Source organism: Perognathus longimembris, chromosome 19 (genome assembly GCF_023159225.1).
Source record: "Perognathus longimembris pacificus isolate PPM17 chromosome 19, ASM2315922v1, whole genome shotgun sequence".
NCBI classification, from domain to species: Eukaryota; Metazoa; Chordata; class Mammalia; order Rodentia; family Heteromyidae; genus Perognathus; species Perognathus longimembris.
Window position 1 is genome coordinate 17,915,497 of NC_063179.1, and position 18,421 is coordinate 17,933,917.

General features: G+C 36.9%; 1 protein-coding gene across 2 annotated transcripts in view; it reads right to left on the reverse strand.

Annotated features, from left to right (window-relative positions):
• Positions 1-351: 351 nt before the first annotated feature.
• The window catches only part of Zfr (zinc finger RNA binding protein), a 68,646-nt gene continuing 50,576 nt past the window's right edge, over positions 352-18,421 (reverse strand). For both annotated transcript variants that reach the window (XM_048368541.1, XM_048368540.1), the window contains 5 exons: positions 16,496-16,593; positions 15,552-15,647; positions 4,564-4,675; positions 4,376-4,473; positions 352-1,882 (listed from right to left, as the gene is read on the reverse strand). In XM_048368541.1, the coding sequence (XP_048224498.1) occupies positions 1,703-1,882; positions 4,376-4,473; positions 4,564-4,675; positions 15,552-15,647; positions 16,496-16,593 (584 nt within the window). In that variant the 3' untranslated portion in view covers positions 352-1,702. The remainder of the gene's footprint in view (positions 1,883-4,375; positions 4,474-4,563; positions 4,676-15,551; positions 15,648-16,495; positions 16,594-18,421) is intronic.

An 18,421-nucleotide genomic window follows, 5' to 3' on the forward strand; every position in this document is an offset into this window, starting at 1 on the left:
TATACAGAAAAGGCCAGAAGTGGTGCTGTGGCTCAAGTGGCAGAATGCTAGCCTTGAGCAAAAAGAAGCCAGGGACAGTGCTCAGGCCCTGAGGTCCAAGCCCCAGGACTGGCACACATAAAAAAAAATTACCTGGACCTATAACTGGGGGAAGATTCTGATTGTAGAAAAGAAACAAAAAACCTAGACCTATACAGTACTGAGTTACATAATTTCCTGGAATTATGTGCATAAATAATAAAGACTTGTTAGGAGCAAAAATATGTAGTACCCAATAAATCTGAATATGGTTTTACTGAAATCAAGTCATTTCAAAACAAAAGTAGTTCAATTCTAACATAATACATGTTGTCATTTTATGAATTTGTTTTTATTTATGTATTTCACTGTAGTGCTGTGACAACAAAATGACATCTGTGTACCAGAGCATACATACATCAACAGTAAGATGTAATTCCTCATTACATCACTGCTATAGTATTAAGCTTCTTTGTAAGAGACATAAGCATGTAAGATGGCCACACCAAATAAATTTCTGCTTTTTTTCCTTTAGATAATCTTAATTTTTCCTCAACAACACTTTATCAACTTCACTGTTAATAGACTTGAATTACTTGGGTAATGGGGATGTGTGTGGGGAAATCATTCAACTGTGTTTTACTGTAATAGTAATAGAATAATCTCACACACACACACACCAGTAAAGAACTGTCACCATAATCAAGGGCTAGTTATTGTTGTTAGATACACAATGATAAAGTTCTTTTCAAAATAATAGCCCACTTATATGTGAAAAATGTCCTTTCCACTTATACAGAAGAAAAAAAATATTCAGAAAGTTACTTTTGGCCTTGCTATGTCAAAAAGTCAACTGTACAAAGATCTACGTGTTAAACCTAAAATTGTCATTTTAAAAGTCTATTAAAAACAAAAATGTCATGCATTTTTATTATCAATTATGCAGAAGCTTTAAAACTGTTGCAAGACCATATAGTATATATTAGCTTTTATACTGCTAATGCACAACTAACAGCAAACTTGATTAGATTAACAGAAATCTGTCTTAATTACACCTTTATATATCACACTAGAGACAAATGCCACAAGATCTGCAGAAACATTCAGTTCTGAGCACTTAAATGGCAGGGTAACTTTTGTGTTGTAATCCTTCACATACAGAGTAACAAAAGGAAAAAAAAATTCTGCAGCTTCACGTTACAAAAAAACGCACTGCTGTAAAATATTAAAGGGTAAGGTTATCATCTATAACACAAAGTAACTTACAACTAGTGTCAAAAAGCAAACGAAATCTTCTAAATCAAAGTATCAAAATACACAGAGCAACAGAAGCACAAATCCTGCATTAAATACAGTAAAGATTTAATAAGACAACACACTAGTTAATAAAAAACACAAAATATGGGTAGCTAGGGCAACCAGTAAATAAGATCAAAATAACGGGAAAATTATTGGAACCACTGTTATCTCTCGTCGGAGCACAATTTTTTTTTGGATGGGGTCTCTTTCCATTCATATAATACCTAGGACTATACATTAAGTTTTTAGTCATAGAAAAACTTAGTTCTTCTATGAAATTCTTTAAATTCTTGATAAACTTTTTGAAGTAGGTATTATTCTGAAGGGAAAATAACCAACAACAAACCGGCACCTGTTTTTAACACTGAAGATTTACAGAAACTTTTTAAAAGTTATCATAATCTTTTTTGTCTTTTTTCCCCTCTGCTTCAAATCCATCAACTCCATCACTATCCCTTCTTCGTTTCCTGTTGTTGTGGATGTTGAAACGCTGGCTCATCTGCGGTAATGGATCCATGCCTAGAACTTTGTGTATCTGGCGGAATGCAAGGAGTCTCAATGCAAACTGCAACAAACAATATAGTTAATGTAAAAATCAAAGCACTAACACGCATAATAACCTTACACCAACAGTAATAAGGAAAACAGTATGCTCACGGAAATACAATAAATTAGAGTGAACAGCTTTACAACTAATTAGAACTGGAAGCTCTATGCTCTAAACCCCCATCTCAGGCCGTGTGCATGCTACACTATTTTAAAAAACAGTATAAATAAATGTAGTATTAAACTCACTGGAAGAAAGCTGAGCACAGAACTCTCCTGCAACAGTGCATGTAGCAAAAGAAAAAGTGTATTCCATTAAGTTTGCTCTTGTGGTGTTGGTGTGTTTGTACTTTTTGCTGTGGGTGCCCATATATACAGGCTCACATCATAAGTTGAAAATGTAGTTCCCAGTTTTAATCCTCTTGGCACAAGCACATATTAAACTATTGAGAAAACTAAGAGCCAAAATAACCCCTTATTATATTTTGTAAGGTAAGGCAAACGTAAACATTGCACAGAACCACACCAACTGATTCTGTCTTTTCCAACAACCAAACTGCACCCTAATCCCTTATCATTTTTCCTACTAAAGTTCTGAAGACTTAAGAGTAAGATATATTAGGTAATTTTCTTATTATGTTCACCACAAGCAATCTTAAAAAATGCACTGTTACTGTAGCTTGTTTTCAAGGAGTAGAAGCTATTCCCCAACAAAGGACAAAGCACAAAGTGATTACTTGCCTCAGCTCACACACAAAATTCTATTTTCATGGCGCTACCACACCCAGCTCTTAAGTCTTCTTATTATGAAAAAGGGTTATTATTATTTAAACCATAAGGACTTTCAGTATTATATACTGCTAGTGAGATGACAGAAATTTACTAAGCTTAGTGTATTATAGTCAATAATTTAGTTAACACTTTTATAAGCTATTGCTTTACTTTTCCAATTTACCTTTCCCCACTGTGTTACTGAAAACTGACAGTGATACACTGTAGAGCGTATTCAGATTTCATCAGTTTTGCATCCAATTAATGGTGTACAGGTACAGACCTATGCACTTTTCACATGTTCAGCCTTATGTAATTACAATCTTAACCAAAATACTGAATTGTAACACTACCACAATATTCCCTTTAGAACCACACCATTCCCTTTGCCTAACCCTAACCTCTAGGAATCACTAATCTGCTTTCTCTTTACAATTCCATGAATGTTATATAAATGTAGTTATGAACTCTTTCCTTTTTACTAAAGATGTCAACTACCTTCTATAACAATATCATCTTCTTCAAGGTAACTTTTTAAAAACCATTTTTTCAACTATGAAAGTTTTTTTTTATAACTTTCTTGCCTAGCAGTTTACTCTAAATCCACTATGTTTCAAATATAAAATTATCCTTGACAGTAGAGACAATAAAATATGACTTTAAGTCTAGTAACTATTACCTATTTTAGAATAGATTGTTGTTGTTCACAACAAATATATCTTTTCTTCCCTATTCAGTGTATTTCTGGAACCATAAAATTCCAGCTACAGTTAATTTGAGTGGTTTCTTTTCCCACTTTTTTTCTTTTTCATCATTAATCATTATTCTTGTGATAGGATTGATACTTGATAATGGTGATGATACACCTAACATTAAAGACCTTTCCATGTATAAAGGGATATTTTTAATCCTCCAAACAATCTTGTTGAGAAAAATGGCTTTTATCCTCATTGTATAAATGGAATGGTAAGGCTGGGAATATGGCCTAGTGGCAAGAGCACTTGCCTCGTATACATGAAGCCCTGGGTTCAATTCCCCAGCACCACATATATAGAAAATGGCCAGAAGTGGCACTGTGGCTCAAGTGGCAGAGTGCTAGCCTAGAGCAAAAAGAAGCCAGGGACAGTGCTCAGACCGAGTCCAAGGCCCAGGAATGGTAAAAAAAAAAAAAAAAAAAAAAAAGGAATGGTAAAAAGCAAGTTTATAAATAAAAGGCTGAATTATAATATTAAAAAACCACTAAGTGTACCACTACCCACTTCTGTATAACCAAAGGATATAAATAAGACTTTCTGACCTTGGTTGATATAAAAACCTAATACTTATTATCTAGTAAGACACTAAAATTAGTACATTCTAGTAATATGTATGACACACAATTATACTAATAAAAACCCATTTCAAGGTCAGTCTATTACGTTCTCTGAAAATTTACACACTAAAGAAGTAGAATAATGAAAAATATGTAACACCTTCCCCCTTTCCCATTTTAATGGCAGTAATCCAACAAAGTTTTGTGAATAAAAAATCTATTACCTGGGCTGGGAATGTGGCCTAGTGTTAGAGTGCTTGCCTAGCATTCATGAAGCCTCTGGGTTCAATTCTCAGCACCACATGTACAGAAAAAGCTGGAGATGGCACTGTGGCTCAAGTGGTAGAGTGCTAGCCTTGAGCAAAAAGAAGCCAAACCCCAGAACTGGCAAGAGAAAAAAAAAGAAAGAAAGAAAGAAAATTCTATTACCTGTGCACTGGATGTAATGTCTTCACGCTGCTGGTCAGTCATTGTTGCCAAAGTGTCAAAGGGATCCTTTTCACAAGGATCCAGAAGTCCAGGGCTACCTACAACAATCATCAGGAAATAGAGGCATCAACATTATCCATTTACAAACAAATTTAATTTTACTTTGTTAAAAACAAAATAAAACTTACCTTTAAGAATAATCCCTGAAGAAATACATTCAAATACTCTTCTAAGGGCATCCCCAGGGCTCTGAGGACTAGAAGCACTACTAATTGCTTTCTCTACTAATAACTCCATAGCCTAAGAAAAACATAAAAAAAGAAAATTGTGTAATAGCTTAAAGATCAAAGGAATTAGTCATTTCAAACATCAGAATCACAACTTAAAGCAGGACACACACACACACACACACACACACACCCAGAAAATAAAAATCCTGAAAGTGAATAGAAACCCCTTTGTATTACTAAAGATAACTAAAAAATCATGAAATGGAAACAAGGGGTTGGAGACACATGGCTGCAGTATTGGCTGCTTAATGCCAGTTCAAGGCTAGCCCAAGCAATATAGAAAGACCCTGTCAAACATAAAAGGAAAAAGAAGAAAATTATGGCCAATAAACCCAAGTGTTGGTAAAGGCTGAGGCAGCAGGAGAACCACAGGTTGAGGCCTGCCTGGGCTACAACTGAAGCTTATCTCAAAAAAGAAAAGGGGGGGGGGGGAGAGGGAGAAAGGAGGGGGAGGGGCAGGGAAAGAGAAAGAGAATAATTAAAAATAATAGAATTGTATCTTATTTTTAACTATTGTTGTTCTTTACCATAATCAATGTGATAGGTCTTAAAATTCTTTTAACTATTTAGATCTCATATAAATTTGATCTTTTGATACTTCCAGATGGATGATGGTACAGAGTTCAGGCAGAATATTCCAGTAAGAAGGCTTTTTTGCTCCCTTTTAATATAGTGTCTTCAAAGAAACAAACTCTATGGTTTTACTCACTGGAAACAATTAGTACTTGTCTAGGATAGTCTGAGCAGAGGAGTACAATAGCTCAATAGCAGTGTACATATGATCACTTAAGATGATTCTAAGCGAAATGAACTACAAGAATTGGAAATAAGTGGTTTGTCTTTGTTGTTATTTCCAGAGTACCCTATGTAATTATGCCTTTTTGTCTTTCTTCCCCATGGTTTACCCCTGATGTCGCTGTAATTGACTTTGGTATACTGGGTATTCTATGCATGCTTTCTGGAACTAGGGGAGGGGAACACCAAAATGGAGAGACAAAGGGTAAAAGGCGAACCAATGCAACAGCAATACTTACAAGACATATGCTATAAACCAATTGTACATCTCAGGGGAGGAGAGAGAAGTGGGTAGGGAGAAGAAAAACGAAGGGGGTTAAAAGTTTGTTACGAAATGTACTCACTGCCTTACGTATGTTAACTGTAACCACTCTGTACATTACTTTGACAATAAAAAAAAAAATAAGAGTCTTGCTAAAGCACAGGGTGGCCTGGAATGTGCCATCTTCCTGCCTTAGCATCCAGAGTGCTGGAATCACAGGCATATGTCTCCATGTCCAGCTGTTTTTCCTTACAAACATTGGTTATTTTTGTTTTTCTTTTGGTGGTATTGGGGCTAGAACTCAGGGACTCAGGCTTGATGGCCTTATGCGTGATAGGCAAATGCTTTATCACTTGGATAGGTCATGCCCTTAGTCGTCTAAACTTTCATTTGATGAATACTCAGAGTTCTAGTAGTATCTCTCAAGAAAATGAATTATATTTCCATTGCAAATTACAGTTAGAAGACTCAAAATAAAAAAAAATACCACCTAAAAGTACAGACTTAAAAGCAACAAATCCATGAAGTGCTTGCTGAGTCTCTTTTTAGAAAAAATTTGTTTTCATTAAAAAAATTTAAAAGCTTTATACTTTGCAAAAGATTCACTCTTTTAAAAGTATACAATTCGGTGGTTTTCTGTATAATTAGGAAATTGTTCAGCTACTATCACTAATACTACAATTTATAACCAGAAAGGACATCTTGTACACGCATCCTTATTTCTTCTTTTCCTTCTCTTGCTTCCATCCAACACTGGCATTCAATTCACCAAATTACTTTCAATGTCTAGAGATTTGCCTACTCTGGATATTCATACAAATAGAATCATGTAAAGTTTGGCTCCTTGCATATAGCATAATTACTAAGCTATTGCTTACATTTAATTTTATTTTACCATTTTTTGGCCAGTCCTGGGGCTTGAACTCAGGGCCTAGGACCTGTCCCTGAACCTCAAGGCTCAAGGTTAGCTCAAGGCTAACCCTCTACCACATGAGCCACGTCGCCACTTCTAGCTTTTTTGAGTAGTTTACTGGAGATAAGTCTCACCGGGACTTTCTACCTGGGCTGGCTTCAAACCTTGATCCTCGGATTTCAGCCTCCTGAGTAGCTAGGATTCCAGGTGTAATCCAGTGCCTGGCTTTGCTTACATTTTAAGTAACACCTCTGAAAGTAGTTTCTAGAAGTGAAAGTTGGAACTACAATAAAATTCTTAAGATAATTCAGAAGCTGAAAGCCCCATATTCATACACTAAAAAGTACACAGATTAGTAGGTGTAAAAACTTCACTCCAGGGCCATTTCTCTAAATCTCAATACACTGCTTCTGAAGTTTAGACACATGGAGAGTACAGTCTCAAACAAATTAGAAGTGCATCCCAAGAGAGATGGAATTTATAGAACAGCTGTGCAAATGGTTAGAAGACTGAAAAACTTTTTGAAAATGATGGATATTTATAATGATAAATAATAAAAATAAAAAACTTGGGGCTGGGGATATAGCCTAGTGGCAAGGATGCCTGCCTCGGATACACAAGGCCCTAGGTTCGATTCCCCAGCACCACATATACAGAAAACGGCCAGAAGCGGCGCTGTGGCTCAAGTGGCAGAGTGCTAGCCTTGAGCAGGAAGAAGCCAGGGACGGTGCTCGGGCCCTGAGCCCAAGGCCCAGGACTAGCCAAAAATAAAAATAAAAAATAAAAAAATAAAAAACTTATATGAGTTATCAAGAATTTAGGAAAACTGTCAAGATCTATTTTCTTGATGATACCACTTAAAGTCAGAGCTTTGCTTGAACCATATACTCCAAGCCGTAATTTTTTTTATTTTTTTTTTTTGCCAGTCCTGGGGCCTTGGACTCAGGGCCTGAGCACTATCCCTGGCTTTTTTTTTTTTCTCAAGGCTAGTACTCTGCCACTTGAGCCACACAGCGCCACTTCTGGCCGTTTTCTGTATATGTGGTACTGGGGAATTGAACCTAGGGCTTCATGTATATGAGGCAAGCACTCTTACCACTAGGCTATATCCCCAGCCCCTCAAGCCGTACATTTTTTAAATTGTCACTTAAAATGGGTTTACTGTTTTCTTGATCTTTTTTAGACAAACTATTTTAAGATGTCAAAATGAGTATATAATATCCTTGAGGCAGTATTTTCATTTTGAACCTCTTTGGGTAGCTTAATTTCCAGCATATAGTAAATATTAAATAAATGTTTATGAAGTAGAAGCTAGGCATCAGTGCAATCATAACTACCAAAGAGGCTGAGATCTGAGGATTATAGTTAGAAGCCAGCCAGGGCTTGAAAGTCCATGAGACACACACTCTCTCTCTCTCTCTCGCCAGTCCTGGGGCTTGGGACTCAGGGCCTGAGCACTGTCCCTGGCTTCTTTTTGCTCAAGACCAGCACCCTACCTCTTGAGCCACAGCGCCACTTCTGACCTTTACTGTTTATGTGGTGCTGAGGAATCAAACCCAGGGCTTCATGCATGCTAGGGAAGCACTTCTGCTAAGCTACATTCCCAGCCCAAGACTTATCAATCACCCCAAAAGCCAGAAGAGCTCAAGTGGCTCAAGTGCTAGACTTGAGGAAAAAAAAATTTTAAAAAGATTTGTAAAACACTAATAACTCAGTGACAGAAATACAGGGCAATAATTAGCACTAATGTGCTTAAATTCAAAAGTGACATTAAACATGTCCATTTTATTTTTCACTTTATACTTTGGAAAAAGCTAATGCACACAGTATCTTAGAGGCTAGAACTGTTTAAAGACAAAAATTCTCCATATTAAACTCTACGACTAGTATTTGTTTCCATTTTTCCTTTCCAGTACTGGCAAATCGAACCCAGCCTTGCATGTACCAGGTGAGCTGTCTATCCCTGAGCTCTCTATCCACACAGCTCAATACTTGCTTTAAAAATAAGTGTTATTTTTTTTTCCCCTTCCCATCTCCAGTAGTATTAGTAACTCCTACTAAGTAAGTAGCAGGTACTAAGTTAAACATTTAAATACACACTTTCATTTGATCCTAACTAGATGCTATTCCTATACCATAATTTTAAACAAGTTAAAAAATAAGCATCTTTCCTTCAATAGCTGACCCACACAGAAACCACTGGTTTCCTTGATTATTATTTTTGGCTCTGCTAAACAGCTATGTTAAAAAGAAAACACTTGCTAAGATTGGGGTAATAATACACTTTCACTGGAGGCTTTACAATGGGGCTGTTATACTTAACACACACATACACAGTTCTAGCAGTTCTGATTAAATAGTAATCGCAGTTATGCTCTTTGCCATCATAGCTACTATCATTTACTACACATTAAACACTGCTGTTAAGTCGTCATTGATCAATTTAAATTACTGCTATCGCTTTCTGGAAGCAACAATGACTACTATTAAAGATGATTAATAATTATTAATATAGGCACAAGACTGCCATTTCTAGGTCCAATTGCAGGAACTTGAATTTTTCTAATATACACATGCAGTGTACTTTAATTTCATATAGTAAAATGACTGGGACAACATGTCGTGACTTAAGGGGAAATTTTTTACTTTTCGCGATTTGAAAATTTCTTTACATTTAAATAGATTTGGGAAGGGGTCTAGGAGCTAGTAAAATACTGAATTTTATTTTTACAGTGAGTTGACACAATCCCCATATAATTTGCTGATTCTTCTGTAGGGAGAGAATGTTCTCTGCTCTAAGATATCAGATTCTAATATCACTAAATAGTGATAGCCCAGAACTCTGTCTTGTCAATGAAAGGCAATGAAAGGCATTAGAAAGTTTGTGAAAATCAGGGAAGAGCTGAAAATGCTAATTATGCACATCTAATTAAAAGTTAATAAGTAGAGAAAAGTTAACATCAAGTATAATCTTAAAGCCAGGTGCTGGTGGCTCACAACTGAATTGCTAGAAACTTAGGAGGCTGAGATCTGAGAATTTGAATCTGAGTTTGAAGCCAGCCCAGGCAGAAAAATCCAGAAGACTCATCTTCAATTAGCCAGCAAAAAGTTGGGATGTGGAGCTGTGGTTCAAGTGGTAAAGCACAAGCCTTGAGCAAGAAAGCTATGGGACTAGCATCCAGGCCCTGAGGACTGGCTCAATTAATTACTACTGAATTAATCAACACCTGGAAAGTGGATAAAGAAAATGTAGCATATATACATTAGTTAATATTATTCAGCCACACACAAAAATGTTGTGGAGTGTGATGGTTCATGCCTTTAATCCTAGTAACTCGGGTACCTTAGGTCCATAGAGCTACAGTTCAAAGACAGCGTAAACAGAATGGTCTTCAAAATAACCAGCAAAAACCCAGGCTGGAATTCTGTATGGGCCAAGTGGTAGAACAAACATATTACATTATACCCCTGGCAAATGTACAATTGTACCTCACCCAAAAATTTCAATAAGCATGAGTGATTTCTAGGACATCCTTGTTATGTTCAATGTAATATGAAAATCAGATGAAAAGTCCATTTTTAAATTTTTTTTTGCCAGTCCTGGGGCTTGAATTCAAGGCCTGAGCACTGTCCCTGGCTTCTTTTTGCTCAAGACTAGCAATCTGGGCTGGGGATATAGCCTAGTGGCAAGAGTGCCTGCCTCATATACACGAGGCCCTAGGTTCGATTCCCCAGCACCACATATACAGAAAACGGCCAGAAGCGGCGCTGTGGCTCAAGTGGCAGAGTGCTAGCCTTGAGCGGGAAGAAGCCAGGGACAGTGCTCAGGCTCTGAGTCCAAGGCCCATGACTGGCCAAAAAAAAAAAAAAAAAAAAAAAAGACTAGCAATCTACTACTTGAGCCACAGCGCCATCTCCAGCTTTTTCTGTTTGTATGGTGCAGGGGAGTTGAACCCAGGGCTTCATGCATGCTAGGCAAGCATCCTATCACTAAGCCACATTCCCAGCCTGAAAAGTCTCTTCTTTATAGGCTTTGGTTGGTAAAATGTGTCAAACTAGTTATCAATTATAGAGCTTGGATATATCAAATATATTCCTTCATGCAGGACACTTATGATAAGGAAGGCCTGTGTATGTGCAGAAGCAGGAATATTAAAGCTTTGCCCTTGCTAAGCAGTTGCTTTAAAAATGAGCTATACTTCCAGGCTTATTCTGCACAGCTTTTTTTTAAATAAATTTATTGTAAATTAGAGATTTACAATTACATGAGTCAGGTAATGAGTACATTTCCTTTCATAGAGTGTCTTCTGTTCCCTCATTCTCTCCCAGTTCTGTCTCCACCCATGAGTTGTCTAGTTCACTTCCATCAATGTCCAGTGAGCACCACTGCTAGCTTTTCACCCTTGAGTTTTGTGCCCACCCCCCACCCTCCTGAAGACATACATGCGAATATACCATAAGGCAAAGAAAACAATAAAAAAAGTCTTTTGTTTCCATCTCTTTTGAGTTCGTTTCAGCATGTATATTACTTTACACAAAGAGGCACTTAAGCACTGCACCTTTATGGTCCTCTCAAGAGTATCTCTTTTGGTTTTACTGTGTGTGAATATATAGAATTCTGTATAATTTGTCATATCCCAGTGCATTTTAGATATAACTTCAACATATCAGAGAGAACATGTGTTGTTTACCTCCCTGAGCTTGGCTTACCTCCCGTAACATGACTTGTTCTAGTTCCATTTATTTCTCTGCAAATGACATTGTTTTATTCTTTCTAATGGCTGTGTAAAATTCCATTGTATATAGGTGCCACATGTTTTGGATCCACTCATCTGTGACGCATCTGGGCCGTTCCCATATCTTGGCTATTATGAACAGTGTGGCAGTGAACATGGATCTGCATAGGTTACTCTGAGATAGGGTCTTATTGCCTGGACAGCTGGGATGACAAGTACATGCAAAATTTTTTCCTTACTGGCCTAGAACTGTGATCCTCTCCATATTAGTCTCATGCACAGTCGGGATGACAGGCGTGTACTACCACTCTCAGCTACTGATGAAGTCTCACAAATATTTTGCCTGTGCTTGACGAACTGCAATCCTCTCTATCTAAGCTTTACAAGTATCTGGGATTACAGATGTGAACCACTAAACGAGGCTTGCTCTTTTTTATTTTTATTAAAGACAGAATCTTGCTATGGAGCCCAGGCTGGTCTTGAGTGCCAGGAGTCATTCATATTGGCTCCCATTAAGAAGCTTAAACATTACAGATTCTTATCCTAATCACCCCATCCTTCTACTCCTCAAAAATAATCACTACTATATGTTCCAACATATCCTTCTAGGAGTCCTTGCTGTGTACTATATATGTTAAATACTTATGTACCTGTAGAAAACATAACTTGAATGAAAATAATTAAACTCTAGAATAAAGCATAGAAGAACTAATTTGCAATCTGAAATATAAAGCATTTGCAAGCCAAGTACGCGTGTGCGTACACACCCACAATTTGAAATACAGTGCATGTGTGTAAAACGATGGCATAAGGAATTAATGAAAGCTGTGGATCACTGGGGAAGTGAGAGTGAGCAAAGAGATAAATAACAATATGAGCACTAGACAGTTGTGGGGTTAAAATACCAGCAAAAAGGAGAAGAAAAAGTAAAAAAGTAAATTTAAGGGAGAAGGTGAACTAAGATGAATATGGTTCTAAGTACTTGATCTGCATGAAAAAATAAAACAATGAAATATGTTGAAATTATTTTAAGAAGGGGGAGGAGAATAAAGGGACAGAAGGGGCAAATTTGGTCAGGATATACTATGGGCATGTATGTATGGAATGTCATAATAAATTTGGAAAAAAATTATTTAGTAAAGGAAGGCCAATTTCTTTGCTGAGGAAACAATTAATTAAAATGATGAGTAACAAAACAACTGATAGACAAAATTAGTTTAAGCTGCTAATAGCTACTCAATTATAAAAAACAAGCTATTACATTTTAGGTTGGGTTTTGTTTTTTTAACTGTATTTTTCTTTTTTGGTACTGGGGATCGAACCCAGAACGTTGCACTTGCTAGGCAAGCGCTTTGCCACTGAGCTACATCCCAGTCCAAGCTATTGCATTTTACCTATCACACTGCTAACCATTACAAAGTATGATGCCATGAAAGTTAAGGATGGTATAAAGAAAATGATCAGTGCTTTATAAATAATTAGTATATGTTATTTGGTCTTGGAATTTCTGTCTTAGCAATTTATTCCATTTTCAAAAGCTTGATGACAACAATATACATAATGAGGATCTGATGACCAGACATTAAATTCGATCAAATGGAAAACTAAACAAGATATGGATAACATGTACATACAAATGGAGTATCACATCTCATATAGATGAGACAGTTACATTTTGAAAGAAAGTTGGGAACCGTATAAATAGAATGGCATTTTTAGGGGGGAAAAAAAGGACTTAAGCAAACTACGGCTATTCGATTTTGACTAACCCAACTATGAAACCAACAGGTTGTTTTATTTTCAAGTGAATTTCCATCTGAGTTTTTGCTCTTCTAGAACCAAAGAGGAAGCTGGGCACCAGTGGCTCACAATCGTTAATCTTAGTTACTTAGGAGGCTGACACCTGAGAATCACAGTTTAAAGCCAGACTGAGCAGGAAAGTGTTACTCTCATCTCCAAATACCAAAAGCTAGGATTGGCAGCTAGCCACAAACTCAGGGACAGTGCTAGGAATGTGGCTTAGGAGTAGAGTGCTTGCCTACTAGCATGCATGAAGCCCTGGGTTTCATTTCACATAAAGAGAAAAAGCTGGAAGTGGTGCTATGGTTCAAGTGGTAGAGTGCTAGCTTTGAGCAAAAGAAGCTCAGGGACAGTGCCCCCGCCCCCAGGCCCTGAGTTCAAGTCCCAGGACTGGCAAAACAAACAAAAACCCAAAAAACCCAACCCCCTTGACACCAACAAATGAAAAAAACCTAACAACAATATCTCAAAGAGGTTTGTCAGCAAGGGACACAGAAACAGAAGCATTACTGCTGGGGAGGAGGAGGGTGTCTAGCCCAATTGTAGAGCTTTTGCTTTAGATGTATGTGCAGAGTTCTGAGTTTGTTCCAACATCCTACCACAAAAAAAAAAAAAAAAAAAAAGAGCAAGGTAACAAGAAAGCAAGAAACTAGAAAAATAAAAAGCAAAAAAAAAAAAAAAATCAAAGCCAAAAACATGTATGATACATAAACACTTAAGAAAACATGGCAAACAGTTAAGATAACGTCTTTAAATAGGAGGGGCCTCATTTCTTATTCTGTACCACTGTGCATTATTATTGAATATCCTAACTACACATTATTTTTTAATATCTATGAACGTCTAAAATTTCCCCAGCCATATACATTTTAAAAAAGTTAACAGGCTGGGAATGCGACTTAGCAGTGAGTGCTTGCCTAGCATGCGTGAAGCCCTGGGTTTGATTCCTCAGTACCACATACACAGAAAAAGCTGGAAGTGGCACTGTGGCTCAAGAGGTAGGATGCTAGTCTTAAGCAAAAAGAAGTCAGGGACTCAGGCCCTGAGTCCCAAGCCCCAGGACTCCCCCCACCCCCCCCCCACCCACAAAAAAATAGATCAAAAGAATCCTGAATAGAAGACTTTCAGTCTTCTTTATATATCTCTCACTGTAAGAACCAACTAGTTGGGCTGGGAACATAGCCTAGTGGCAAGAGTGCTTGACTCGTATACATGAAGCCCTGGGTTCGATTCCTCAGCACCACATACATAGAAAACGGCCAGAAGTGGCGCTGTGGCTCAAGTGGCAGAGTGCTAGCCTTGAGCAAAGAGAAGCCAGGGACAGTGCTCAGGCCCTGAGTCCAAGGCCCAGGACTGGCAAAAAAAAAAAAAAAAAAAAAAAAAGAACCAACTAGTTATTGCTGTAATAGTTTTAGAACATTAATACACTTTAAGAACAAGAAAATAAGAAGAAAAATACAAACATGTAAGAATAATTCCCTTTTCTTTTTGGTAATAAGGACTGAAGTCAGAGAGTTGCTCTTGCTAGAGGCTGGGATTCTATCACTAGAGCCCCCCCAGCAGCTCTTTGGCCTTCATTATTTTTTGAACAGTTTGAATAGGATTTTGACTTTTGCCTGGGGACAGCCTGGACCGTGAGCCTCCTATTTATGTAGCGCCTATGTAGCTGGGTCTCATATGCTGCTTTTTACTGGTGGAGATTGGGCGGGGCGGGGGGGTGAAGAGGAGGGAATCTCACCTTTTTGCCTAGAATGACTTTGAATCACCTATACCTCCAAGGTCTCTCTTTTTCTTTCCCCCCCCTTTCCCCCTCAGGTACCAGGGTTTGAGCTCAGATTTTGTGCTTGCTTCACTGGGGTTCTATCTGTGAGCCATGCCTCCAATGTGGCTTTTTCGGTGCTTATTTTGGAACTGAATACTAGTTTTCTGTTTATGCTGGCTTTTAAACCACCTCCCGAGTAGCTACTATTACAGGTGTGAATTACCCAGTATAATTCTTTAATTAGTAAATTCTGAGAAAAATTAAACATTCTAACTAACATCCCTAGGATTTCTCATTAAAGAAAAAAAAACAAACAAAAAAATCAAGGGGCTGGGAATATGGCCTAATGGTCCTCAGCACCACATATATAAAAAAGCCAAAAGTGGTGCTGTGGCTCAAGTGATAGAGTGCTAGCCTTGAGCAAAAAGAAGCCAGAGATAGTGCTCAGGCAGGGTTCAAGTACCAGGACTGGCAAAAACAACATCAACAACAAAACTCACAAAAATACTCTGAATTCAAATGAAAATAAAGCTAAATAAAGTGCAAGATAAAATGAGTGTAACTACCTTAGAGGACAAAATGTTTATTTGCTACACCATGCAGTAACCTATTACTTACCCAGCTTGGAAAATCAGACCAAGTTGGAACTCGCTGGCAGAGGTCTCGAAGAATACGTATGATAATCACACAGGACTGCAGACCATTAGCTCTAGCCTTGAGGGCAACACAAAAACCAACTGAGTTAACCTTAGAAATATTGAAAATATCCCTTGACGAAAAAAAGTTAAAATACCACTGTTCAATGGAAGCTCAGATAAAAATAAAAATGACACTTGAATTGGACTCAATGAGCTGCCATTTACAGCAGTATTTTATGCCAGTTAGTATTTAAAAGCTGGTATTTAGGCCAAAGTAAACAGATTATACAAGAATAATACTTCTTGATCCCCTGTGAACCTTGACCTGTGTTCATTTAAAACAGTAAACTTTAGAAAAAAAATCTGCCTACATTAGAAGAAAAGTTAAAGAGCTAAAAAGTTTGTCTAGGGACTGAAAGGTTAAGGAAATCTGTTTGGTTTCCTTTCTGTGCCTTTGCAAGACTGCAAAGTCACTAAACCAAACAGCTGCTTCCTCACCTTTCATTCCCTACACTATAACTTAGAGAAAGAGGGGGAAAAATCTTAAACTATACACAAAGCTTTAAACACATATTCCATTATTTAAAGCAAAGTTAATCTGCAGCCTTATGGAATATACACAAACTTGTGATGCTCCTGGAACAAGTCAACTTTAATAAATATAGCCACTAAAAACAATAAAAAATAAAATAAAAAAGTCCCAAACTACAAACATTCCCAAACCTAAGTTTATTGTCAAAATAATAGTAACTGCAATATGCAGATCTTTAATACTCAGCTCTCTAGGTTCACATATTTTCTGAAATATAATTTAAAGTAGTATTGCTTGGGCAATCTTTTGAAATGTTTAAGCACAGTTAAACATGTTGCACTGAACTACTCTCTCATAAGGCTACAAGAAAAAAGTAAAATGATGTTCCGAACCTGGAACCACTTAGCGTGGCGTAGAGCAGCCAGAGCGTCAAGGCATTTTTGCCTGTCCAAGACGTCCGGTGGGTCTTTCACCATACCCGAGGTTACATCTAAAATGGATTGAATTGGCAAAATGCAGTGAGGAATGGGTGTTTGACCAGGTGAGCAAGACACTTCCTTAAAGTAGCATCAGTGTCACATGAGCCATTTTAGAGTTTGTCAAAATTTTAATGTACCCAGGGGAATTACTTTCAATAAATTCACACAATTCAACATGAAAAAACAAAAGGTGGTTTCCTAATTTAGTAACATAGTAAATGTTTCATGGAAATATAAATCCCACCCACCAAATGAACCTAAAGGAAAGGTAATTGGACACAGTGCACCAGCACAAAAAGACAAGACAAAGGGAACACAAAAATCCACCTTAATAAATGAGAATGTACAATAAAACTATGTTCGGTATTCTAGATAATCTCATAGGTTATTCTGGTCCAGTATAAAATAAAGAAATGAAGATAAATGTGGAATTATCAATACATCATAGTCAGGAAAAGAAATTAAAGATGAAAACTGGGTATTTCAGAGCTTAAAGCTCTGTAAGAGAACTTTATAGGTTATAAGGGAATACATAATGTTCTCTAAAACTCCAAGTTTTCCAAATAATTAAATAGTGAAATTATGAGTAGAACAGAAAGAAGCAATAGGAACTAGGATGGTTAAACAGAAATACAGAAAAGATGCAATAAGCATAATTCTTTAATAATAAATTATATGTAAGGTTTAAGTGGATTCAAACATAATAAATGAGCTACATAAAACTTAGGAAAATGTAAAACCAGGACAAGAAGTTAACTCACTTAAATTAAGAAATAAAAAGTCATTAAATAATGATTTGAGCTTTTTGTTGGTGGTTTTAGGGCTTAACTTGTGGCCTAGGTACTGTCCCTGAGCTATTTTGTTCAAGGCTAGTGCTCTAATTTAAGCCACAGCTCTACTTCCAGCATTTTGGTAGTGAAATGGAAATATGTGAGTTTCATGGACTGTCCTGTTTAGGCTGCCTTTGAACTGCAAGCCTCAAATCTCACCCTCCTGGGGACCTAAGGACTACAGGCGTGAGCTACTGTTGCCCGGCAGTAATGACTTTTAAGTGAAAAAGTCAAAGGGCTAGCTGTATATTAATTCATCTAACCATACCTACAAAATGTGCATAAGTAAACGTAACAAATTTGCTAATCATATTATTCAACAAACTTATCGTAAACTTATTTTTAGACTTTTAATTCATAAGTATTGTTGATTTATGGTATACTCTCTAAATATAGAAAATTATATTACCTTTTGAGTCTAACAGTTCTTTGGGTAAACAGCACAAAAATCATGAGGCAGCTACTGAGTATTTCACATCAATATACAAAACCCAAAGAAATAAAATATAATTTTATTTTTAAAGGAACTAACTTCACTATCTTCAGTAATAGTCTATCATAAGTAATAATTCATAACTTCTAATATTCAACTACTGAACCTATAAACAAATATAAAGAAAAAGACTACTCCAAGATAATGAAAAGGAATATAGGAAAGCACAGCTAAGAAGTTCAAAAATGAAGAAATTTCCCCCCAAACTACTCCCTCTCTCAGACATGTAGAGTACACTAAAGGGCCTTCTTCTACAGCTCTTGTTTTCATTATTTGCTAAAGCTAAAATGCAAATAGGTGACAATGTGCAATTTCCTAAAAAGTTACTAAAACAGCTATTGTTAATTCACAATTTTTACAATTTCTGCAACCTTTTCCAATAAGGAAAATGTTCTTTTTGTACACAACCATTCACAATGCCAGAATTTTAATCAATAATATAAATTCAAAGTTGCCAAGACACCTATTGCAAGTTAAAAACAAACTGGAGCCTTAAGTAGGAAATTCCTGTTAAAT